Source organism: Cherax quadricarinatus, chromosome 70 (genome assembly GCF_038502225.1).
Source record: "Cherax quadricarinatus isolate ZL_2023a chromosome 70, ASM3850222v1, whole genome shotgun sequence".
NCBI classification, from domain to species: Eukaryota; Metazoa; Arthropoda; class Malacostraca; order Decapoda; family Parastacidae; genus Cherax; species Cherax quadricarinatus.
This window is the reverse complement of record NC_091361.1, coordinates 21,634,445-21,661,167: the sequence shown is the minus strand read 5'-3', so window position 1 is coordinate 21,661,167 and position 26,723 is coordinate 21,634,445. Positions and strand designations below refer to the sequence as shown.

At 40.2% G+C, this 26,723-nt stretch overlaps 1 protein-coding gene across 7 annotated transcripts in view; it reads left to right on the top strand.

Moving 5' to 3' along the window:
- Positions 1-26,723, top strand: part of LOC138854804 (double-stranded RNA-specific editase B2-like) — a 189,721-nt gene that overhangs the window by 19,892 nt on the left and 143,106 nt on the right. For all 7 annotated transcript variants that reach the window (XM_070099943.1, XM_070099942.1, XM_070099941.1 and 4 more), the window contains one exon: positions 9,723-9,807. In XM_070099943.1, coding sequence (XP_069956044.1) covers positions 9,723-9,807 — 85 coding nt within the window. The remainder of the gene's footprint in view (positions 1-9,722; positions 9,808-26,723) is intronic.

Sequence of the window (26,723 nt, the reverse complement as noted above, 5' to 3'; positions counted from 1 at the left end):
GTTTATTTATTCTACTGTGGGGTGTATTTATCTTATTTATATGTTATGCATCGTGTTTATTATATAATTTTGAAAAAAATATCATGGATGGATTAATGAAAATGTGTATATTAACGTAATATACAACATTTAAATGACTCGATGTATGTAAGTTTATTTAGGTACAGGTATACATAAGTATAATTATCAGAGTATATATAAAATATGAAATAACTTTTAAAAACATTTGAAATTTTGGAGTTTCCAGACAAAATGGAGAGACTTAGTGCTTACTGAGCTCATGGAGAATGTAAACAAACAGGGTGGGGCACGGTGACCGTATTAGAAAGTCAGGTGGGGGGAGCCGTATAGTGAGTTTTGGTCATAATTTGAAATGTCCGTATTAGCGGAACGCCGTAAAGTGAAACGCCGTAAAGCGGGGCCTTCCTGTACATCTTTAACGTAGTAATAAAGTGGGTGCGGGATTATCCTTAATTGTCCTGCTAATGTAAGAGACTGATTGTATCTTATTTAAACTACACACTTGCAACACTGCTCTCTTGCAAAGAACCACGTGACCATGTAACTGGTACACGCTGGTTAAACATTTGCTGGTAATTACTTGATGTAGCAGTAAACAAGATGCTTGTCACTTCTGAGAGGGCTGGCCCTTCAGGGCTGAAAAGGGATGAAATGGGCTGAAGGGGGCTGATAACCCCCCTCCTGGAAAAAATTTCTCCACAGACATTGATATTGGCAAAAAAAAATTGGTATCATCGCATTACTCCACTTCAGTGTGAGAAAAGGCTTAAGTTTTAACAAATTATTAAGAAAGTTTGTGTTTCACTAATGCTTTCATGAATTAGGCCCAGAAGACAGTGGAGTGATACAGGTTATGGTTTGACACATAGTTTTCTTTTGTAATACAGCCTCTCCTCACTTAACTCTTTCAGGGTTTCGGCCGTACTAGTACGGCTTACGCGCCATGGTTTTTGACGTATACTAGTACGCATAAATTCTAGCGCCCTCAAATCTAGCAAGAGAAAGCTGGTAGGCCTACATATGAAAGAATGGGTCTATGTGATCAGTGTGCACAGTATAAAAAATATCCTGCAGCACACAGTGCGTAATGAGAAAAAACTTTGACCGTGTTTTTGGTTTAAAACCGACTTTGCACTGTATTTTCGTATGGTATTTATGGTTGTATTTTAGTTTTCCTGGTCTTAGTTTATAGAATGGAAGACATATTACAGAAATTGAGATGATTTTGATTGGTTTCACAATGAAAAGTACCTTGAAATCGATGTTTACCAAAGTTCAAAAGTAAACAAATCATGCCATGCGTCCAATACACGTCAACTGGTGGATCTAATATTCTTTCACAAGTGCGCTGATGTTATTTATACCATTACTACACTAATGCAGTAGTCTGCATAACAGTAAATCTACTATTTTTTGTGAGAATAAAAATTCAAAGTGGAAAGCAAAAGAAATGTAAGAGGGACCTGGGGACGTGACTAACGAACAGAGGAAATGCTATTTTAGTGCCAGGAATGTCTTTCTTGTTTATTCTGGACCCTATTTGGAAATTGGCATCTTCTGAAATTTGTGTGAAATTGGCAAAATTGCTAAATTCTGACCACTTTATTGGATAGTTGAAATCGGTAAATGGGTGGTTTCTTGTACTCATTCGATAGAAAAAACGGAGTTCTAGCAAAATTGGCCGAAAATAGGGCTCAAAGTGGGCAAAATTGCCGATGCGTCAACATCGTCAAGACCGCTAACTTCGCGAGAGCATAATTACGTGAGTTTTCCATCAAATTTCATACTTTTGGTGTCATTATGATCGGGAAAAGATTCTCTATCTTTTCATCAGATTTTTTTTTTTTTTTTTTTTTTTTTTTTTTAAATTTTGGCGACCCTGAGAACAAGTCTCTGAGAGGGCTTGGCGACTCTCAAAGGGTTAACGACTGAGTTCCGTTCCTAAGACCTCATTGGTAAGCAAATTCATCTCTAAGTGAGGAGCATACAATAATGGTAGTGGGATTGTGTCAACCATCTTTGATATTGTTTTAATGTTACCTTTGCACCATTTATAACATTTTTGGTATATTTTTAAATGTTTATTTTGGTATATTTTTAAATGCACTGTATATTGTAATAAACAGATTAGAGGAAATCTGCTCTGATATACATTATAAGAACATAAGAAAGGAGAAACACTGCAGCAGGCCTGTTGGCCCATACTAGGCAGGTCCTTTACAATCCATCCCACTAACAAAACATTTGTCCAACCCAATTTTCAATGCTACCCAAGAAATAAGCTCTGATAGGTTGGTAGACAGCAACCATCCAGGGAGGTACTACCGTCCTGCCAAGTGAGTGTAAAACGAAAGCCTGTAATTGTTTTACATGATGGTAGGATTGCTGATGTCTTTTGTCTGTCTCATAAATATGCAAGATTACAGGCATGTCTTGCTACTTCTACTTACACTTAGGTCACACTACACATACATGTACACATTTATTTATACACACTCATCTGAGTTTTCTTTGATTTTATCTTAATAGTTCTTGGTCTTATTACTTTTCCTTTTATATCCATGGGGAAGTGGAATAAGAATCTTTCCTCCGTAAGCCATGCGTGTTGTAAAAGTCAACTAAAATGCCGGGAACAATGGGCTAGTAACCCCTTTTCCTGTAAAGATTACTAAAAAGAATAAGAAGAAAATTGTCAAAGTGGGAAGTCTGAATGTGCATGGATGTTGTGCAGATGATAAGAAAGAGATGATTGTGGATGTTATGAATGAGAAGAAGCTGGATGTCCTGGCTTTAAGTGAAACAAAGCTGAAGGGGGTGGGAGAGTTTCAGTGGAGAGGAATAAATGGGATTAGGTCAGGGTTAGTTATTTAATTAGGTCAGGGGTTTCAAATAGAGTAAGAGCTAAAGGAGTAGCAATAATGTTGAAGGATAAGCTATGGCAGGAAAAGAGGGGACTATGAATGTATTAATTCAAGGATTATGTGGAGTAAAATAAAGATTGGATGTGAAAAGTGGGTTATAATAAGCGTGTATGCACCTGGAGAAGAGAGAAGTGTAGAGGAGAGAGAGAGATTTTGGGAAATGTTGAGTGAATGCGTGGGGAGTTTTGAATCAAGTGTGAGAGTAATGGTGGTTGGGGATTTCAATGCTAAAGTGGGTAAAAATGTTATGGAGGGAGTAGTAGGTAAATTTGGGGTGCCAGGGGTAAATGTAAATGGGGAGCCTTTAATTGAGCTATGTGTAGAAAGAGATTTGGTAATAAGTAATACATATTTTATGAAAAAGAGGATAAATAAATATACAAGGTATGATGTAGCACGTAATGAAAGTAGTTTATTCGATTATGTATTTGTGGATAAAAGGTTGATGGGTAGGCTCCAGGATGTACATGTTTATAGAGGGGCAACTGATATATCGGATCATTATTTAGTTGTAGCTACGGTTAGAGTAAGAGGTAGATGGGAAAAGAGGAAGGTGGCAACAACAAGTAAGAGGGAGGTGAAAGTGTATAAACTAAGGGAGGAGGAAGTTCGGGTGAGATATAAGCGACTATTGGCAGAAAGGTGGGCTAGTGCAAAGATGAGTAGTGGGGGGGGGGTTGAAGAGGGTTGGAATAGTTTTAAAAATGCAGTATTAGAATGTGGGGCAGAAGTTTGTGGTTATAGGAGGGTGGGGGCAGGAGGAAAGAGGAGTGATTGGTGGAATGATGAAGTAAAGGGTGTGATAAAAGAGAAAAAGGTAGCTTATGAGAGGTTTTTACAAAGCAGAAGTGTTATAAGAAGAGCAGAGTATATGGAGAGTAAAAGAAAGGTAAAGAGAGTGGTGAGAGAGTGCAAAAGGAGAGCAGATGATAGAGTGGGAGAGGCACTGTCAAGAAATTTTAATGAAAATAAGAAAAAATTTTGGAGTGAGTTAAACAAGTTAAGAAAGCCTAGGGAAAGTATGGATTTGTCAGTTAAAAACAGAGTAGGGGAGTTAGTAGATGGGGAGATGGAGGTATTAGGTAGATGGCGAGAATATTTTGAGGAACTTTTAAATGTTAAGGAAGAAACAGAGGCAGTAATTTCATGCACTGGTCAGGGAGGTATACCATCTTTTAGGAGTGAAGAAGAGCAGAATGTAAGTGTGGAGGAGGTACGTGAGGCATTACGTAAAATGAAAGGGTAAAGCAGCTGGAACTGATGGGATCATGACAGAAATGTTAAAAGCAGGGGGGGATATAGTGTTGGAGTGGTTGGTACTTCTGTTTAATAAATGTATGAAAGAGGGGAAGGTACCTAGGGATTGGCAGAGAGCATGTATAGTCCCTTTATATAAAGGGAAAGGGGACAAAAGAGACTGTAAAAATTATAGAGGAATAAGCTTACTGAGTATACCAGGAAAAGTGTACGGTAGGGTTATAATTGAAAGAATTAGAGGTAAGACAGAATGTAGGATTGCGGATGAGCAAGGAGGTTTCAGAGTGGGTAGGGGATGTGTAGATCAAGTGTTTACATTGAAGCATATATGTGAACAGTATTTAGATAAAGGTAGGGAAGATTTTATTGCATTTATGGATTTAGAAAAGGCATATGATAGAGTGGATAGAGGAGCAATGTGGCAGATGTTGCAAGTATATGGAATAGGTGGTAAGTTATTAAATGCTGTAAAGTTTTTATGAGAATAGTGAGGCTCAGGTTAGGGTGTGTAGAAGAGAGGGAGACTACTTCCCGGTAAAAGTAGGTCTTAGACAGGGATGTGTAATGTCACCATGGTTGTTTAATATATTTATAGATGGGGTTGTAAAGGAAGTAAATGCTAGGGTGTTCGGGAGAGGAGTGGGATTAAATTTTGGGGAATCAAATTCAAAATGGGAATTGACACAGTTACTTTTTGCTGATGATACTGTGCTTATGGGAGATTCTAAAGAAAAATTAGTGGATGAGTTTGGGAATGTGTGTAAAGGTAGAAAGTTGAAAGTGAACATAGAAAAGAGTAAGGTGATGAGGGTGTCAAATGATTTAGATAAAGAAAAATTGGATATCAAATTGGGGAGGAGGAGTATGGAAGAAGTGAATGTTTTCAGATACAGTGGACCCCCGGTTAACGAACTTTTTTCATTCCAGTAGTATGTTCAGGTGCCAGTACTGACCGAATTTTTTCCCATAAGGAATATTGTGAAGTAGATTAGTCCATTTCAGATCCCCAAACATACACGTACAAACGCACTTACATAAATACACTTACATAATTGGTCGCATTTGGAGGTGATCGTTAAGCGGGGGTCCACTGTACTTGTGAGTTGACGTGTCGGCGGATGGATTTATGAAGGATGAGGTTAATCATAGAATTGATGAGGGAAAAAAGGTGAGTGGTGCGTTGAGGTATATGTGGAGTCAAAAAACGTTATCTATGGAGGCAAAGAAGGGAATGTATGAAAGTATAGTAGTACCAACACTCTTATATGGGTGTGAAGCTTGGGTGGTAAATGCAGCAGCGAGGAGACGGTTGGAGGCAGTGGAGATGTCCTGTTTAAGGGCAATGTGTGGTGTAAATATTATGCAGAAAATTCGGAGTGTGGAAATTAGGAAAAGGTGTTTAGTTAATAAAAGTATTAGTCAGAGGGCAGAAGAGGGGTTGTTGAGGTGGTTTGGTCATTTAGAGAGAATGGATCAAAGTAGAATGACATGGAAAGCATATAAATCTATAGAGGAAGGAAGGCGGGGTAGGGGTCGTCCTCGAAAGGGTTGGAGAGAGGGGGTAAAGGAGGTTTTGTGGGCAAGGGGCTTGGACTTCCAGCAAGTGTGCATGAGCGTGTTAGATAGGAGTGAATGGAGACGAATGGTACTTGGGACCTGACGATCTGTTGGAGTGTGAGCAGGGTAATATTTAGTGAAGGGATTCAGGGAAACCGGTTATTTTCATATAGTCGGACTTGAGTCCTGGAAATGGGAAGTACAATGCCTGCACTTTAAAGGAGGGGTTTGGGATATTGGCAGTTTGGAGGGATATGTTGTGTATCTTTATATGTGTATGCTTCTAGACTGTTGTATTCTGAGCACCTCTGCAAAAACAGTGATAATGTGCGAGTGTGGTGAAAGTGTTGAATGATGATGAAAGTATTTTCTTTTTGGGGATTTTCTTTTTTGGATCACCCTGCCTCGGTGGGAGACGGCCGACTTGTTGAAAAAAAAAAAAAAAACTCTATCCACTCATTTGCAAGTCCCACTCAAATCCAACCCCTCTCACTCATATATTTATCCAACCTAAATTTGAAACTACCCAAAGTCCTAGCCTCAATAACCCAACTAGGTAGACTGTTCCACTCGTCAGCTACCCTATTTCCAAACCAATACGTACTTTACTATGTCCTTTCTGAACCTAAACTTGTCTAGTTTAAATCCATTACTGCGGGTTCTCTCTTGGAGAGATATCCTCAAGACCTTATTAATATCCCCTTTATTAATACCCATCTTCCACTTATACACTTCTATCATGTCTCCCCTCATTCTTCATCTAACAAGTGAATGTAATTTAAGAGTCTTCAATCTTTCTTCATAAGGAAGATTTCTAATGCTATGTTTTAATTTAGTCATTCTACGGTGAATGTTTTCTAACGAATTTATGTCCATTCTGTAATATGGAGACCAGAACTTAGCTGCATAATCTAGGTGAGGCCTTACTAATGATGCAGTATAACCTCTGGACTTCTGTTGCTTACACTTCTTGATATAAATCCTAATAATCTATTTGCCTTATTATGTACGCTTAGGCATTGCTGTCTTGGTTTAAGGTTGCTGCTCACCATAACCCCCAAGTCCTTTTTGCAATCTGTTTGGCTAAGTTCTACATTATTTAACTTATAAGTGCTAGGGTTATGGACACTCCCGAGCTTCAGAACTTTGCATTTATCTACATTGAACTGCATCTGCCACTTTTCTGACCAAGAATAGTTTGTCTAAATCCTCTTGAAGTTCCCTAACATCCACGTTTGAATCAATCATCCTACCTATCTTTGTGTCATTGGCAAATTTGCTCATATCACTAGTAATACCCTCATCAAGGTCATTAATATATATTATAAACAACAATGGGCCTAAGACTGATCCCTGTGGTATGCCATTTGTTACAGATCCCCACTCGGATTTAACCCCATTTAAACATACTCTCTGCTTCCTATTAGTGAGCCATGACTCGATCCATGAGAGCACTTTTCCCCCAATGCCATGAGCTGCCACTTTTTTTTAGCAGTCTCTGGTGCGGTACTCTATCAAAAGCCTTACTAAAATCTAAATAAACAATACCGAATTCTTTACCATGATCAACTGCCTCAAAAGCTTTACTGAAGAAGGTTAATAAATTACTGTAGTTAGGCAGGAACGGCCCCTCGTGAATCCATGCTGAGTATCATTAATCAAGCTGTGCTTATCGAGATGGCTTCTTATATTATCAGCTATAATTGACTCTAGTAATTTGCCTACAATTGAGGTTAGGCTTATTTGGCGGTAATTTGACGGTAATGACTTATTCCCTGCTTTAAAAATAGGATTTACAGTGGACCCCCGGTTAACGATATTTTTTCATTCCAGAAGTATGTTCAGGTGCCAGTACTGACCGAATTTGTTCCCATAAGGAATATTGTGAAGTAAATTAGTCCATTTCAGACTCCCAAACATACACGTACAAACGCACTTACATAAATACACTTACATAATTGGTCGCATTGGGAGGTGATCGTTAAGCGGGGGTCCACTGTACATTAGCCATCTTCCACATATTGACACTACACCTGTTTGAAGAGAAATATTAAAAATATTAGTCAATGGTTCACAAAGTTCCATTTTACACTCTTTAAGAACCCTTGAAAAAAGTTCATCAGGGCCCGGGGATTTATTTTGCTTTAGCCGGTCTGTCTGTTTGATAACCAATTCGGTAGTGACTGTGATATTGCATAATTTATCATCATCAGGCCCACTATAAAAATTAATTACTGGAATATTGTTAGTGTCTTCCCGAGTGAAAACCGAGAGAAAATAATTATTAAGAATAGAGCACATTTCATTCTCCTTGTCAGTGAGATGCCCAGAGTTATTTTTAAAGGGACCTATCTTATCTCTAACTTTTGTTCTATAAACCTGGAAAAAACTTTTGGGTTTAGTTTTCGAATCCCTAGCAACTTTAATTTCATAGTCCCGTTTAGCTTTTCTTATCCCCATTTTAACGTCCCTCTTAATGTCAATATACCGATTCATAAGATGACCCTCACCTCTTTTAATACGCCTATAAATTCCTTTTTTCTGTCCTAAAAGATATCTGAGCCTATTATTCATCCATTTGGGGTCATTTCTATTCGATCTAATTTCCTTATATGGGATAAATGTCCTTTGTGCAGCATGTATTGTGTTAAGAAAACTGTCATACTGATAACTCTCTTCGTTGCCCCAGTCCACAGATGATAAGTGTTCTCTAAGCCCATTGTAATCTGCTAAGCGAAAATCTGGGACCAGTACTGAATTATCCCTACTATCATACTTCCATTCAATGCTAAAGGTAATTGATTTGTGATTGCTTGTGCCAAGTTCCTCTGTCATTTCTAAATTATTAACAAGGGTTTCCTTGTTTGCCAAAACCAAGTCAAGCAGGTTATTTCCCCTTGTAGGCTTTGTCACAAACTGCTTCAAAAAACAATCCTGAACTACTTCTAAGAAGTCGTTTGATTCTAAATTCCCAGTCAAGAAATTCCAATCAATATGACTAAAGTTAGTCTCCTAGAATTTACTACGTTATCGTGCCTTGTGGCCTTAACAGTTTCCTCCCATAGTAGTCTCCCTTGGTCCCTATCATGGTATGCATACTGGTCAGAGAGCCCGTCGTAAGTCTGAGTTGTCGGTAAACGAGCATGTCGCTAAGTGAGGAGGGGCTGTAATTACATTGATGATTTCTTGCTTGTAACGTACAGTTTTCTGTCCCAAATTTGATTAAGGTAAGAACAACAAAAGACAAGAAGGTTGTTGAATGTCATGATGAGAAATAGTTCAAACAGTGTAAATAGCTGAGTTCATGGTAACAGTACTGACTGTTCTAGTTGACTGGCTATTCTGATTAACTGACTGTTCTAGTTAACTGACTGTTCTAGTTGACCGACTGTTCTAGTTGATTTGTTCTAGTTGACTGGCTGTTCTAGTTGACTGATCGTTCTAGCTGACTGACTGTTCTAGTTGATTGGTTCTAATTGACTAACTGTTCTAGTTGACTGACTGTTCTGATTGACTATTCCAGTTGACTGGCTGTTCTAATTGACTGATCGTTCTAGCTGACTGACTGTTCTAGTTGATTGGTTCTAATTGCCTAACTGTTCTAGTTGACTGACTGTTCTGATTGACTATTCCAGTTGACTGGCTGTTCTAATTGACCGACTGTTCTGGTTGACTGATTGTTCTAGTTGACTGACGGTTTTAGTTGACTGACTGTTCTAGTTGGCTGCTACAGTACTGATAATACCACATTGATTGTTCTAGTTGGCTGCTACAGTACTGATAATACCACACTTAACTGTTCTAGTTGGCTGCTCCAGTGCTGATAATATCACACTGACTTTTCTAGTTGGCTGCTACAATACTAATAATACCACTCATTGACTGGCAGTTTCCTCTCATTTCTGTGCCTTCTTTCTCCATCCCTATTCTGTTTTCCCCTCCATTATTACTCGGTATAATTTTCAGGTTACAATGTGCGATAATGAGATGCAGTTGCAGGAGGGAGAGCAGCAGCCGGAGAAGAGGAAGCGACCCTGGGAGAAGCCAGGAGGTAGGAGATACTTGTTAATTTTTCACTCTTGTTGTATTATGTACTAGCATCATTATCTTAACTCAATACCAGGCTGTGTTGTCAGCCTCTGGTCTGTAAGTGGGGTGTAAAACTTAGCTCTGATAAGCAAGTCATGGGATACTTAATCCTTGTGAAGTATTCACTGGTGTGGGTCGGGATAGCATGGTGGTAAGCCTCATTACAGTGACTGTCACTTTAGATATTCCTCACTATCAGTAATAAATTTTGAGTAGAATGATTATATTTTAATATTTTTCACTGGGTATAGCATACTCAGGTATAGTATATAAAGACTGTTGTTAGAAGTATATCTTTCTGGGGTTAACCAGTTGATAGATTATCAGCTGACAGCATCAGTGTTAGATGACATTTGTCCTCTTTCCTGACAGAAAACACCATCCACAGTAGATCATTATCTGGTGATTGGCTGTTAGGCATCCCAAAAAAATATGCAAGAATGATATAATTATTCAGCGTTGTCTGAAAATCTGCCAGGAGATGCCTATATGCACTCTCCTTAAGATCCTTAGGCATAATGTTTTTTTCAATCCTTGTGAGGTATTGAATTGTTCTAAAGAAATTCCTGTTAAATATTTTCCCTCTGACACATGAAGAATTCAGGGCAAGCAGTTAGCTGGACCTGAGTTCTGGAGATGTAAAATATAGTGCCTGATTATGAAAGATGGGTGGGTATGTTGTCATTTGATTTGTGATATCTGTACTTCTGGCCAGAGAGCTATTGATAGTGATGGTTAATGCCTTTTTTTGGGTTACCCTTTCTTGGTGAAAAAATAGCCAATGTCGTAAGAAAGAAAAAGGAAGACACCAGTCGTTCAAAGGAGGGGATGACAACCTGTTCCATTCCCATTCTGATGGTTCCAAGAGCTCTTGGTCAGCCCATTGAGAAGATATCTGGTGCCGTCTGTAATATGAACTCATAATTTAGCTATGAAAGCATGGGTGTCTGAATGCACAAATAAAAAAATTGCCACCATATTCATTTTTTAGTAACACATAATTTGAATGAACAAAATTATTAATTTTTGTTGTGTAAAAAAAAAAAAAAGCAAGCAGGCTCGATTCTCTGTTTTATCCCTTGTATTCCTTGAATCTATGGCTACTTGAGAAACTGTACATGATATAAATCATTTGGTTTCTTTTTTGCAGTTTAAATAAGTGGAACATGATGTAATTTAGATCAGACAAACATTTTGTCTTATATTGCGTGTTATATTCAATGAATAACTGGTTGACCCAAATGTCCATGTTGTGCATGCACAACATGGATGAAATGTGGCAGGATTTCACATAATATTCCTTTTCATAATATTCCAGGCAGTCTCAATAGGATTGAGGTCTGGACTATTCCCTGGCCACTGCAAAACCGCAATATTTTTCTCAGAAAGCCGCTGGGTTATGTTTTTGGTATTGTGGTGGGGTGCTGTCATACATGAAGGTGGTGCAGTTGTGAATTTCAAAAATATTGAGCAGATGATCCTCAGGTATGGTGAAGTAGTGGTTGGCATTCATTGTAGTTTTGGGGAAGGAAGTACAAACCCCCATGACCAAGTAAACTACTAAAGCAACCCCAAACTCTTAAGGATTGTGGGTGCTTTATGACGCTCACTGTGTATGCAGGGTTATACCTGCTGATGGAGGAGGGGTGCCTCGCCCTGCTCTGATGACCTCAAATACACTGAAATGTGGATTCATCTGACCACATGACTTTTTTTCAGTCAGCATTCCAATGCATATATTTTCTGCCAAACTGCAGGCAATCTTTCTTCATTGAGGGTGTGAGTAGGAGTTTCCTTGCAGCACGATGTCTTGGCAGGCTTATGTTCTTTTTTCAAGCACTAGTGGATGCACTAGATTAAGAGGTCTCCATAATATGAAGATACATTTTTCATATAGTCGGACTTGAGTCCTGGAAATGGGAAGTACAATGCCTGCACTTTAAAGGAGGGGTTTGGGATATTGGCAGTTTGGAGGGATATGTTGTGTATCTTTATATGTGTATGCTTCTAGACTGTTGTATTCTGAGCACCTCTGCAAAAACAGTGATAATGTGCGAGTGTGGTGAAAGTGTTGAATGATGATGAAAGTATTTTCTTTTTGGGGATTTTCTTTCTTTTTTGGGTCACCCTGCCTCGGTGGGAGACGGCCGACTTGTTGAAAAAAAAAAAAAAAAACATTTCTTTGTGCTGTGATGGAGTCATGGTGTATGACTGCTACAGTTTAGTGCATCCATCATCACTTGCAAATGGACCGCTGCCTGTCAAGTCATCATGCTACAAAGAAACCCGTACTAGAAGGGTATTCCTAATAAAGTGGCCATTGAGTGTAACTCCCAGTACAGTAGCATGTCAGAGATGTAAGGGTGAAATGGAGACCAGTGCATGCACTAAGTACACCATCACCGAAGACATCTCACTCTTGGGATCTTGATCACTAAGTATTTTCAAGTGATAGAGTTCTGAGCACCGAAGAATCTTCACTGAAGCTGTGGTGGGGGGCCCACCACTGAAACATTTTTAACCCTTTAACTGTTGTGAAAGGTGCTGTCAGTGTTACAGTTTACAAAAAAAAAAAATCAAATTGTAGAGAATGTTTTTCTGAATGTGGCGCACGTGCACACGAGGAGTGTTATTAACAACGCTCAAGATATTATGTCCAGTCAATCCTCTGGTGGCCTCCAAGATTAGTTTTTAGATTTTGCCACCGAAGTTGCTAGTTTATTGTGCAGCCCATATCCATCCTGTGGAAGGTAGCGCAAGAACATATGAATAAACAAAAGGCCCAGGAACTAGGTCTGGCACTAAAAACACCAAGAAGATGATGATGATTCAGAAGTTTTGGTAAATAACATCTGGCAAACATAACTGAACCATCAATATTCTGTGAAATAAAACCGTCTCATTTAACTCTGTTGTTCCTCCAACTTCCATACAAAACTAATTACTCACATCGTCTCATTATATTTCTACTGTAACTTAGTAAGTTCCTTTATCACCAACTTCTTTATTCAGTCATCCCACAAAACTGAAGATCAATGAATGAGTTTAAAATAATAAATCATATTTTTAAAAGTGTACTTCTTGTACATTATGTGCCTTTTATTGTACATATAATTGTAGTTAACTGTTGTACAAGTCTAACTTAACTCAACATTATTGTACATATAATAAGACCAATATTAGCACTATTTTATAAGTTTTTTTCTCTTTATTTACTACACAGTAACTCCACAAACACTGTTGTCCTTATATTGTTTATACAGTGGACCCTCAACCAGCGATATTAATCCGTTCCTGAGAGCTCATCGTTAATCAAAATAATCGTTAGTCAAGTTAATTTTCCCCATAAGAAATAATGGAAATCAAATTAATCCGTGCAAGACACCCCAAAGTATTGAAAAAAAAAATTTTTACCACATGAAATATTAATTTTAATACACACAAACTGAAGAAGACATGCACAGTTACATGACACTTACCTTTATTGAAGATCTGGTGGTGATTGATGGGATGGGAGGAGGGGAGACCGTTGATCTTGTTAGTGTTTAGAAGGGGAATCCCCTTCCATTAGCACTTGAGGCAGCAAGTCTTTTTCTGGGGTTACTTCCCTTGTTCTTTTAATGCCACTAGGACCAGCTTCAGAGTCACTGGACTTCTGTCGCACAACATATCTGTCCATAGAGGCCTGTACCTCTCGTTCCTTTATCCTAAAGTGTTTCACAACATTGTCAGTGTAACAGTCACCAGCACAGCTTGCAATAGCTGTGTGAGGGTGATTTTCATCAAAAAAGGTTTGCACTTTAAGCCACTTTGCACACATTTCCTTAATCTTTGAAGTAGGCAACTTCTTCAATTTCTCTCTCCCCTCCTCCGAAGCAGTTTCCTCAGGTGTGGCCTCTTACTGTTGAAGATGATCTAGCAGCTCATCAGTGGTTTGTTCTTCATTGTCCTCCTCCACCAACTCTTCCACATCCTCCCCACTAACCTCACCAATATGAGCACTAGTTCCAGGCATTTTTTCCTGTTCACCTGGGTGTTAGTCAACTGTTGTGGGTCGCATCCTGGGGGACAAGATTAAGGACCACAATGGAAATGAGTTAGACAGTCCTCGATGATGTACTGACTTTCTTGGGTTATCCTGGGTGGCTAACCCTCCGGGGTTAATCGTTTCTCGGTAATTGTTTCACGTTAAGCCACACCAACAACACTCTCTCCACATCTTCGAGTAATACAGCTGATGGTGGTGCAGCAACAACAACAGCTGACTGTGGTGCAGCAGCAGCTGCACCTTTGGCAAGAACAGCTTCCTTGATTACCGTTTTCTTACCCACAATAGTAGCAATGGTTGATTGGGGTTTATTATACAACCTGACCAGCTCAGAGACACGCACTCCACTTTCATACTTAGCAATGATCTCTTTCTTCATCTCCATAGTAATTCTCACCCTTTTTGCTGTAGGGTTGGCACTAGAAGCTTTCTTGGGGCCCATGGTGACTTATTTTGCAGGTGCAATCACTACAAAGGCTGTGATAATATGAAATGTTCCAGTTGTTGTATGTTTGGAAGCGACCGCGGTGGCTGGCTGGCTTGTAAACACTGACACCCAAGGGACAAGTTAGGCGCGCTCAGGCCAAAGTGGACGTGTATGGTACGGAACGAATAGCGCTGGTCGGGTTTTTAAGCGCTAGTTGAGGCAAAATTTTTGCGTTTAAATGTATCGCTAGTTAGATTTATCGTTAATCGATGCCATCGCTGGTTAAGGGTCCACTGTAATTGTTGTTTTCACACACAAACGATATAAAACACAAATAACCCGCACATAAAAGAAAGAAGCTTACGACGACGTTTCGGTCCGACTTGGACCATTGACAAAGTCACACTAACAGAGGTGGAGCAGGACGGCTATATATAGGCAGGAAGAGGTGGAGGTGGTAGTAGTAGTAGTACAAGAATTGTATATAATACCAACAGGATGAAATGACACATGCACAACACCCGGGCATCCCCACCGTAGACGTTTCGCCATCCAGCCAGCCACTGGATGGCGAAACGTCCACAACAAAGACAACCAGACGCCGCACATGTGTCTTAATTTCATCAGTAGTTGAAGTAGAAGAAGAGGTAGTAGTAGTGGTAGTGGTAGAAGTGGGAAATAAGGAAGACGAGCCAGTCAAATACAAAGGAAGGGGAGCACTGCAATGGTCCAAGTCGGACCGAAACGTCGTCGTAAGCTTCTCTCTTTTATGTGCGGGTTATTTGTGTATCGTTCCAGTCACGGTATTGTGCCTTTTTGTTATTTATTTAAACGATATAAAATGTTGTTTATTACTATTTTTCTATATTTTATATGCACACATACAGTCACAGGGAATGTTTCTAGAAGTTCTGCAGCCTGTGGAAGTCTTTGAAACATGGTGTCATGCACAGTGGTGTTTTACACTCCTCACACATAAAACGAGTGTCTCTGCGTTGTTGTGGGCGTTTTTTTGTATGTGCACAGACGTAACACCCCTTCTGAGCCTTTTTCTTGAAAGCAGTAGCAGGCAGTTTTACTAGGAAGTGATCACCATGCTTCAGACGAGAAGGTAGTTGTTGATAATTTAGTGGGCGGTCTATTGCAGGTGTTGTTCCTTGGTACTTGAATACTATTTGTCTGATGACAGACAAACAGAATTCGCCATATGATGGTTTGTTTCTGGTCCTCTTCTTATTATAAGCATTGAACATGGAAATGTCCAGAAGATGGAAAGAGTTTTATGTACCAATTACAGTGGTCCCTCGCTTTTCCTAGTTCTCGGGAATCATAGATTTCGGAAATCATAGGGATTTTTCGTATAAACATGGGCTCGCTAATCATAGGTTGAGTCGCGAATAGTTGTTCGTCTGGGACGCGTACGCACAGTGTGAGCCGGGGCGGCCTCCCTACCCAGCCAGTCTGGCATTGTTTACCAGTGAGTGAAGGTCCCCTCAAGTGCTCCTACGAAATATTTCTTAATATTCCACTCATTTTAGTGCTTGCAAGTGCTAAATAAGCTACCATGGCTCCAAAGAAAGCTCCTAGTGCCAAGCCTGTGGTAAAGAAGGTGAGAAATATATACAGTGACAAAGTCTTGGGCCATTTTAGGGAAGTGTTAAAGAGACGCCAGAAACAGAGCTCTCTCCATGGTTATTTTGCAAGACAGGACTAGTGACTCTCAAGGTGGTCCTAGTGGCATTAAGAAACAGAAGAGAAGCAACCCCAGAAAAACAATTGGTACCTGAGGTGTTGCTGGAAGGGGATTCCCCTTCCAATCTGTAAACAATCCAATCTCTCTCCTCCAGTCTCCCATACACTAAGAAGAATCTCCAATAAAGGTAAGTGTTATGCTGTTAATGTTTCATTCATCATTTCCCATTGTATTGTTGATGTGCTACATCTATATTTCACGTAAAAAAAAAATTGTTTTAGTACTTCTGGGTGTCAGGAACGGATTAATTGTATTTACATTATTTCTTATGGGGAAAATTGATTCGCAAATCGTAGATTTCGATAATAGTAGCAACTCCAGGAACGGATTAACTACGAAAAACGAGGGACCACTGTATAACTCTTGCGAACACAATCAGTAAACCCAATCTGCATGTCACATTTTTCCACTGAGCACATATTAAGGGTGTAATCAATCACAGCTGTAGGTTTTAGAATGGGTTCATTGCTTTCTCTATGCTGCCTGCCAGTGCCTGCCATTTCATTAGGGTGAACTGATGACAACAGTGTGACATCTCGTTTGTCATGCCACCGAAATGCCATTGGCAGCAAACGCCTGCACCTCACCTCTATGAGTGCCAGCGTCAAACCTGGGCATATGCTTACGATTTGCACGCACTGTGCCACACACATCTGTCATGTTCACTCACAAAAAGTCACTGAGTGATGAGGGGCTTGTGTACCAGTTATCAGTATATAATATATGCCCCTTACCAAGGTATGATTCTATCATTGTTCTAACCACATCACCAGAGATGCCCAATAACTTCCTGGTATTTTGCAATGTATAACTTCCAGTGTACACAATAATATCCGATACCAGACCACTGTAACAATCACAAAGCACAAACAACTTTATACCAAAGCGTTTACTCTTGCTTGGTATGTACTGCTTGAAAGAGAGTCTTCCTTTGAACAGAATCAAAGACTCATCAATTACAAGCTTCCTGAAGGGATAAAAATACATATTGAATTTCTCTTTCAGATACACAAACACATTCTTAATCTTATATAACCTGTCGTTTCTGTCAGGCCTGGTTTTGTCTGAGAAGTGAAGCATATGTAACAGTAACACAAATCGATTCACTCCCATTATATCGCTGAAACCTGGGGTTGCAATCAGGCGGTCTGTTGACCAGTATGATTTCACTCTGTGCTTATACACATGTGGCATAAGCATTATTGTGGCAAAGAAAAGATACATCTCAGCCACAATTGTCTCCTTCCACTGGTGTAGACATTATTTTGGTGAAAGTAATGTGTTTGCCATGGTGTACTCGTAGAATCTGTTGCTTTCCCTGACAATAATTTCCATCAGGGGTTCGTCAAAGAATAACTCGAAACATTCCAGTTCAGTGGCATTTTTCCCAGTGTACAACATGGCTGTATTCCACTTTGGCTTTCATCAAACTGGTGGGGATTTGGAGCAAAATTGACAGCTTCCTGCCAATCCCAGGTGTGGCCTGCTGGTGGGTACTGGACATTGACAGGTGGTTGTGGTTGTGGAGGCTGGTGTGGTGGGTGGGTAGGGGATGGTGGCCTATGTTGTAGACCAGCTGAGGCAGCAGCATGGGTGGCAGCAGCGTGGGTGGCAGCTTGGCCCACTGCTGGTGCCTCACGGCTGGCACCACTACTACCACACCATGCACATTTTCCATCCCAATTGCAACACTATCATTGTCATTTTCACTGCCTGTTCCTGTTGTACAGCCATGGGATGTACTCCAAGATGTACTCCTTTCCCTTGGAATAGCATATGGCACACTACCAGAGCGCATATATTGTCGTATATACTGACGCTTCACTGGAGAATATTCCACTTCACTATCACTACAGGAACTGGTTTCAAGAGCTTGTAGTTCATATTCACTATCACTATCATCACCAATGCTGACATCTGAGTCCGGGATTTGGGAAAATAGGAGTTTCCTCTTTGATTCTGGTACAGCTGAACGTGAACAAGATGGGCCAGCATCAGAGGTGGAAGGCTGAGGGTCGTCTGGGTTTTCCTCACTATTACCGATATTATGGTCATTGGTTTCGGTCACAACCTCACCGAAGCCTTGAAACTTATCTTCACTGGCACTTCCATCTGTATTAGAACTGTCACTGGGGAACAAAAGTGTCCCAATTCGCCGAGGAGGAGCTTCTTACCGCGAGGCATGGTGAACAAGGTCTACTAAAATGGCGTTCCCACAATGCGCCACTGGGTCCCAGATTTTTTTTCTACCGCGCACACCGACCACACACACCCATTCTCTAACATCTAGGCCTACCAGCCTTTTCCCGCGAGATTTGAAGGCGCTAGAATTTATGCATACTAGTACATACATCAAAAACACTGGCGCATAAGCCGCACTAGTACGGCCGAAACCCCAAAAAGGGTTAATAACATAGAAACATGATATATACACTAGAATGAATAAAATGAATTACGTATGTGGCTGGTGGCGGTGACAGCAGCTATTGTTGTTGGGGTTTATAGGGCCACCACAGCGGCCATTCCTGCTCCTGACTACATGTGTAGAGAACCTAGGATAACCCAAAAAAGTCAGACAGTGTGACTTATAATTGCTACACTTAATTGCTACACTGCTGTTTCATGTTGTCTGCAACTGCTACTTCATGTTGTCTGCCACTGCTGCTTCATGTTGTCTGCCACTGCTGCTTCATTTTGTCTGCCACTGCTGCTTCATGATGTCTGCCACTGCTGCTTCATGATGTCTGCCACTGCTGCTTCATGTTGTCTGCCACTGCTACCTCATGATGTCTGCTCCCATTTTTGCTAGGGTGTCGAAGAGCTTTCCAATATGTGAAGGTTGAGGGCTGGTGCCAGTCAGACAGGTAATGGATGGTGACATCAGTTGTTTACTCTTGAGCATTGCCAAAGAATTGAACATTTCTGCTACTTTGAGCTCAATTTCAAGGTACTTTTCGTCGTGAAACCAATCAAAATCATATCTATTTCTGTAGTATGTATATCTTCCATTCTGTCAAAGGAGACAAAAAAAAATGAGAATATAACCATAAAAACCATACAAAAATACAGTGGTCTCTCAATAATCATCTGGCTCGATAGTCGTCCTTTTCGGAAATCGTCGCGTTATTTTCATCCAAACATTGGCTCGCAAATGGTCGGTTGACTCGCTAATCGTCGTTCGTCCTGGACACGTACTCACGGCTCTGAGCCGCCTCAGCCTCCCTTCCCAGCCAGTGAGCCATTTTTACCAGTGAGCGATGGTCCCCTCACTTGTTCATACAAAATATTTCATAATATTCCATTCATTTTAGTGCTTGCAAGTGCTAAATAAGCTACCATGGCTCCAAAGAAAGCTCCTAGTGCCAAGCCTGTGGTAAAGAAGGTGAGAAATATGATTGAATTTAAGAAAAATATCATTGAACAATATGAAAGTGGCGTACATGTGGCTGAACTGGCCAGGATGTATAACAAACCCCATACAACCATATCTTCCATCGTGGCAAAGAGAAAGGAAATCAAGGAAAATGTTGTTGCTTGGAGAAAATTGTGGCCAGATTGTGTCCACAAGAGGGATTTTGAAGGGTTTGTGGCTGACCCTGATGAGCCTATGTCAGTTGTGAAATCTATTGTGGCATTGGCGATTTCCATGGGGTTGGATGTGAGTTTGGAGGATGTGGAAGAGTTGGTGGAAGACCACAACGAAGAGCTAACCACTGAATAGCTGCAAGAGCTTCAGCAGGAACAGCAACAGATCGCAGCTCAGAATTTTGCTGTAGAGGAGGAAGAAGAGAAATGGAAGAAGGTGCCTTCTTCAGAAATTAAGGAGATTTTTGAAATGTGGGGTAGGATGGAAAGATTTATGGAGAAACATCACCCTGAGAAGGATGTTGCAAGCCATATCGGCAACTTGTACAGTGACAGAGTCTTGGCCCATTTTAGGGAAGTTTTAAAGAGACGCCAGAAACAGAGCTCTCTGAACACTTTTTTTGCGAGACAGGACTCCAGTGACTCAAGCTGGTCCTAGTGGCATTAAGAAACAGAGAAGAGAAGTATGTAACCCCAGAAAAGGACTTGGCACCTGAGGTGTTGATAGAAGGGGATTCCCCTTCCTAACAGTAACTATTCCAATCTCTCTCCTCCTCCAGTCTTCCATACACTAAGAAGAATCGCCAATAAAGGTAAGTGTTATGCTGTTAATGTTTCATTCATCATGTCCCATTGTATTGTTTATGTACTACATCTATATTTCATGTAAAAAAAATTTTGTTTTAATACTTCTGGGTGTCAGGAACAGATTAATTGTATTTACATTATTTCTTATGGGGAAAATTGATTCGAAAATCGTCTATTTCGATAATCATTGAACTTCCAGGAAAGGATTAATGACAATAAACGAGGGACCAATGTATGCTGCTAAGGGGAGGCTAATGGCTGAGAAGTGAACTCTGTTATTTATGGTCCGATTTCTTTCATTTTTGGTGTACATTAAGAAGCATCTTTCCATCATACATTGCCCAAGCTTCAATAAGATAGTCCAACAAACAACTGAGATCCAGTTCCCTAGATCAAGAGCAAGAGCTCCTCACCAGCGTCAAGGAACCTCCCTTGAGGCTCGCTCGCATCTGGAAATTTTGCTCGTGCCCGGAACAAAAAATCAACGAGTGACTACTCGTATCTGGAAAAACTTGCATGTGGATGCATTCATAAGTAGAGGTTCCACTGTACAGTAGACCCCCGGTATTCGATATTAATCCGTTCCTGAGAGCTCATTGAATACCGATAATATCGAAAACCGAATCAATTTTCCTCATAAGAAATAATGGAAATCAAATTAATCCGTGCAAGACACCCAAAAGTATGAAAAAAAAATTTTACTACGTGAAATATTAAGTTTAATGCAATAGAATAATTACAATAGCAATAAAATAATTGACACTTACCTTTAATGAAGATCTGGTGATTATTGATGGGATGGGAGGAGGGGAGAGGTGTTAGTGTTTAGAAGGGGAATCCCCTTCCATTAGGACTTGAGGTAGCAAGTCCTTTTCCGGGGTTACTTCCCTTCTTTTAATGCCACTAGGACCAGCTTGAGAGTCACTGGACCTCTGTCGCACAACAAATCTGTCCATAGAGCTCTGTACCTCCTGTTCCTTTACGATTTGTCTAAAATGGGCCACAACATTGTCATTGTAATAGATGTGTTAGGGTGATTTTCATCCATAAAGGTTTGTACTTCAACCCACTGTGCACACATTTCCTTAATTTTTGAAGTAGGCACAATGGATTCCACAACTGGCATAGGCTTCTCAGGGTTAGCCCCAAACCCTTCAAAATCTTTCTTAATTTCCATACTAATTCTCACCCTTTTTACCACAGGGTTGACACTAGAAGCTTTCTTGGGGCTCATGGTGACTTATTTTGCAGAAACAAGCACCAAACACAGTGATAATATGGAATGTATCCTTAGATGCGCGCACACTGGCTGGCTTGTAAACACTGGCACACATGGGGCAGTTCAGGCCACACGTGGACAGGTCTCGTACGAATCGTATCGAATACTGGGTTTTCAATCGAATATCGAGGAAAATTTTTTGCGATATAATGCATCGAATACCGATGCCATCGAATACTGCGGGTCCACTGTATACTAAAAATGTTTTAAATGATGTAGGGTGACATTAAAGCAATATCAAAGATGGTTGACATAGACCCACTACCAGCATAGTATGCTCCTTGTTTAGTGACGAATTCGTTGACCGATGTGGTCTTAGGAACGGAATTCCATTGTTAACCCTTTGACTGTTTTGGTGTACAGTGGACCCTCGCCTAACGATATTAATCCGTTCCTGAGAGCTCAATGTTAGGCGAAATTATCGTTAGCCAAATTAATTTTCCCCATAAGAAATAATGGAAATCAAATTAATCCATTCCTGACACCCCAAAGTATGAAAAAAAAAATTTTGCCACATGAAATATTAACTTTAATACACACAAACTGAAGAAGACTTGTACAATTACATGACACTTACTTTTATTGAAGATCTGGTGATGATTGATGGGAGGGGAGAGTGTGGATGGTGTTAATGTTTAGAAGGGGAATCCCCTTCCATTAGGACTTGAGGTGTCAAGTCCTTTTCCGGGGTCACTTCCCTTCTTCCTTTAATGCCACTAGGACCAGCTTGAGAGTCACTGGACCTCTGTCACACGACATATCTGTCCATAGAGCTCTGTACCTCCCGTTCCTTTAAGATTTGTCTAAAATGGTCCATAACATTGTCATTGTAATAGTCACCAGCACGGCTTGCAGTAGCTGTGTTAGGGTGATTTTCATCCATGAAGGTTTGCAGTTCAACCCACTTAGCACACATTTCCTTAATCTTCGAAGTAGGCACAATGGATTCCACAACTGGCATAGGCGTCTCAGGGTTAGCCCCAAACCCTTCAAAATCTTTCTTAATTTCCATACTAATTCTCACCCTTTTTATCACAGGGTTGGCACTAGAAGCTTTCTTGGGGCCCATGGTGACTTATTTTACAGGTGCAATCACTAAAAACGCTGTGATAATATGAAATGTTTCGATTATATGTTTGGATGCGACTGCGGTGGCTGGCTTGTAAACCCTGGCACCCACGGGACAAGTGAGGCGCGCTCAGGCCACACGTGGACGCGTTTTGAACGGAACGAATCACGTTGGGCGAGTTTTTTAGCGCTAGCCGAGGCAAAAATTTTGCGTTAAAATGTATCACTAGGCGGATTTAGCGTTATGCAATGCGTTCGTTAGGCAAGGGTCCACTGTATATGTATGTCTTACAAGCCAGTGTTTTTGACATACTTATACAGTGGACCCCCGGCTTACGATATTATTTCATTCCAGAAGTATGTTCAGGTGCCATTACTGAACGAATTTGTTCCCATAAGGAATACTGTGAATTAGATTCGTCCATTTCAGACCCCCAAACATACACGTACAAACGCACATATATAAATGCACTTACATAATTGGTCGCATTGGGAGCTGATCATAAACTGGGGGTCCACTGTACTCCAAAATTCTAGCGGCTTCAAATCTAGCAGGAAAAAACTGGTACGCCCACATGTTGGAGAATGGGTTTTGGATTAAAACGCCGACTTTGAGGTGTATTTTCGTATAGTACAGTGGACCCTCGACCAACAATATTAATCCGTTCTTGAGAGCTCATCGTTAGTCGAAATTATCATTAGTCGAGTTAATTTTCCCCTTAATAAATAATGGAAATCAAATTAATCCGTTCTTGACACCCCAAAGTATTGAAAAAAAAATTTTTACCACATTAAATATTAATTTTAATACACACAAACTGAAGAAGACATGTGCAATTACATGACACTTACCTTTATTGAAGATCTGGTGATGATTGATGGGATGGGAGGAGGGGAGTGTGGATGGTGTTAGTGTTTAGAAGGGGAATCCCCTTCCATTAGGACTTGAGGTGTCAAATCCTTTTCCGGGGTTACTTCCCTTCTTCTTTTAATGCCACTAGGACCAGCTTGAGAGTCACTGGACCTCTGTCGCACAACATATCTGTCCATAGAACTCTGTACCTCCCATTCCTTTACGATTTGTCTAAAATGGGCCACAACATTGTCATTGTGATAGTCACCCACACGGCTTGCAATAGCTGTGTTAGGGTGATTTTCATCCATAAAGGTTTGCAGTTCAACCCACTTTGCACACATTTCCTTAATCTTTGAAGTAGGCACAATGGATTCCACAACTGGCATAGGCACCCTTTTTATCACAGGGGTGGCACTAGAAGCTTTCTTGGGGCTCATGGTGACTTATTTTACAGGTGCAATCACTAAAAACACTGTGATAATATGAAATGTTCCGATTGTGTGTTTGGATGCGACCGCGGTGGCTGGCTTGTAAATACTGCACAGGTCACACGTGGACGCATCTCGAATGGAACAAATCGCGTTGGTCGAGTTTTTTAGCACTAGTCAAGGCAAAAAATTTTGGGTTAAAATGTATCGCTTGTCAGATTTAACGTTATACAATGCCATCGTTGGTCGAGGGTCCACTGTATTTATGGTTTTATTCTCGTTTTCTTGATCTCATTTGATAGAATGGAAGATATATTAGAGAAATTGAGATGATTTTGATTGGTTTCAAAATGAAAAGGACCATGAAACTGAGCTCAAAGCAGCGGAAATGTTCGATTTTTGCTGATGTTCTAAAGTAAACAAATAACGTCATTGTCAAATAAGTGTCAAATTAGTCATTCTAATACGTAGTCCCGAATGGGTTGACATTGTTTATACAATTATTTCAGTAATGCAGTAATTTGCATAACCGTAAATCTTCTATTTTTTGTGTGAATAAAAATTCAAAATAGAAAGCAAGAGTAATCTAAGAGGGGCCTGGAGGAGTGACTGATGAACAGAGAAAATGTTATTTTAGTGCCAGGAATGTCTGCATTGTTCATTCTGGACCCTATTTTGAAATTGGCATCTTTTTTTAATTTGTGTGAAATTGGCCAAATTACCAATTTCTGACCACTTCATTGGGTAGTTGAAATCGGTAAATGGGTGGTTTCTTGTACTCATCGATAGAACAAATGGAGTTCTAAAGAAATAGCTATGAGTTTGGTCGACTGGAACAATGGAATTGGCCGAAAATAGGGTTCAAAGCGGCCAAAATGGCTGATGTGTAAACATCGTCGAGAATGCTAACTTTGTGAAAGCGTAATATCATAAGTTTTCCATCGAATTTCATGCTTTTGGTGTCATTAACATCAGGAAAAGATTCTCAATCTTTTTTTTTTTTTTTTTTTTTTTTTTTTGCGCGACACAGACACTTTAGGATTTGGGGTCGGGCCAGTCAAAGGGTTAAGTGATGAAATGCTTTATACAGTAAACTACTGTATAAACATTTAAAAATATACAAAAATGTTATAAATGCTGCAAAGGTGACATTAAAAAAATATCTGAAGATGGTTGTCACAGACTCAATACCAGTACAGTGCAGTGGACCCTCGACCAACGATGGCATCGATTAATGATAAATCCGACCAGCGATACATTTTAACGCAAAAATTTTGCCTCGACTAGCGCTAAAAAACTCGACCAACACTATTCGTTCCGTCTGAGACGCGTCCACTTCTGGCCAGTGTTTACAAGCCAGCCAGCCACCGCGGTCGCTTCCAAGCATACAATCGGAACATTTCATATTATCACAGCCTTTTTAGTGATTGCACCTGCAAAATAAGTCACGATGGGCCCCAAGAAATCTTCTAGTGCCAACCCTACAGCAAAAAGGGTGAGAATTACTATGGATATGAAGAAAGAGATCATTGCTAAGTATGAAAGTGGAGTGCGTGTCTCCGAGCTGGCCAGGTTGTACACAAAACCCCAGTCAACCATCGCTACTATTGTGGCCAAGAAAACGGCAATCAAGGAAGCTGTTCCTGCCAAAGGTGCAACTATGTTTTCGAAACTGAGATCGCAAGTGATAAAAGATGTTGAGAGACTGTTATTGGTGTGGATAAACGAAAAACAGATAGCAGGAGATAGCATCTCTTAAGCGATCATATGTGAAAAGGCTAGGAAGTTGCAAGTGGATTTAATTAGAAAAATGCCAACAACTAGTGGTGATGTGAGTGAAATTAAGGCCAGCAAAGGTTGGTTTGAGAGATTTAAGAATCGTAGTGGCATACATAGTGTGATAAGGCATGGTGAGGCTGCCAGTTTGGACCAAAAAGCAGCTGAAAAATATGTGCAGGAATTCAAGGAGTACATAGACAGTGAAGGACTGAAACCTGAACAAGTGTTTAATTGTGACACTGACAATGTTGTGAAACACTTTAGGAATGTCATAAAGTAACGGAAGGTACAGGCCTCTATGGTCAGATATGTTGTGCGACAGAGGTCCAGTGACTCTCAAGCTGGTCCTAGTGGCATTAACCCTTAAATGGTCCAAACGTTTATATACGTTTTTTCAACATCTGAAAGTATGTAAAAAAATGTAGATCTTCTTTTGTTTTACATTTGAAAACGTGTAAAAAAAACTTTTATCTACATTTTTTTGTTATATTTGAAAATATGTAAAAAAAAAAAGTAGATCTACTTTTGTAGCACTACGAATTTGAACGTTGATCTGTTTGGACCGTTTAAGGGTTAAAAGAAGGGAAGTAACCCCGAAAAAGGACTTGCCACCTCAAGTCCTAATGGAAGGGGATTCCCCTTCTAAACACTAACACCATCAACACTCTCCCCTCCCATCCCATCAATCATCACCAGATCTTCAGTAAAGGTAAGTGTCATGTAACTGTGCATGTCTTCAGTTTGTGTGTATTAAAATTAATATTTCATGTGATAAAAAAATTTTTTTTCAATACTTTTGGGTGTCTTGCACGGATTAATTTGATTTCCATTATTTCTTATGGGGAAAATTAACTTTTCTAACGATAATTTCGATTAACGATGAGCTCTCAGGAACAGATTAATATCGCTGGTCGAGGGTCCACTGTACTTATTCTTCTCACTTAACACCCAATTCACTTACCCACCCACTCTTAGGAACAGAACTTGGTCATTAAGTGAGGAGAGGCTGTATACTGACTTTATCATACTTGCTGGTATGTGCTTGACCATGCCCCAGTATGTACTCA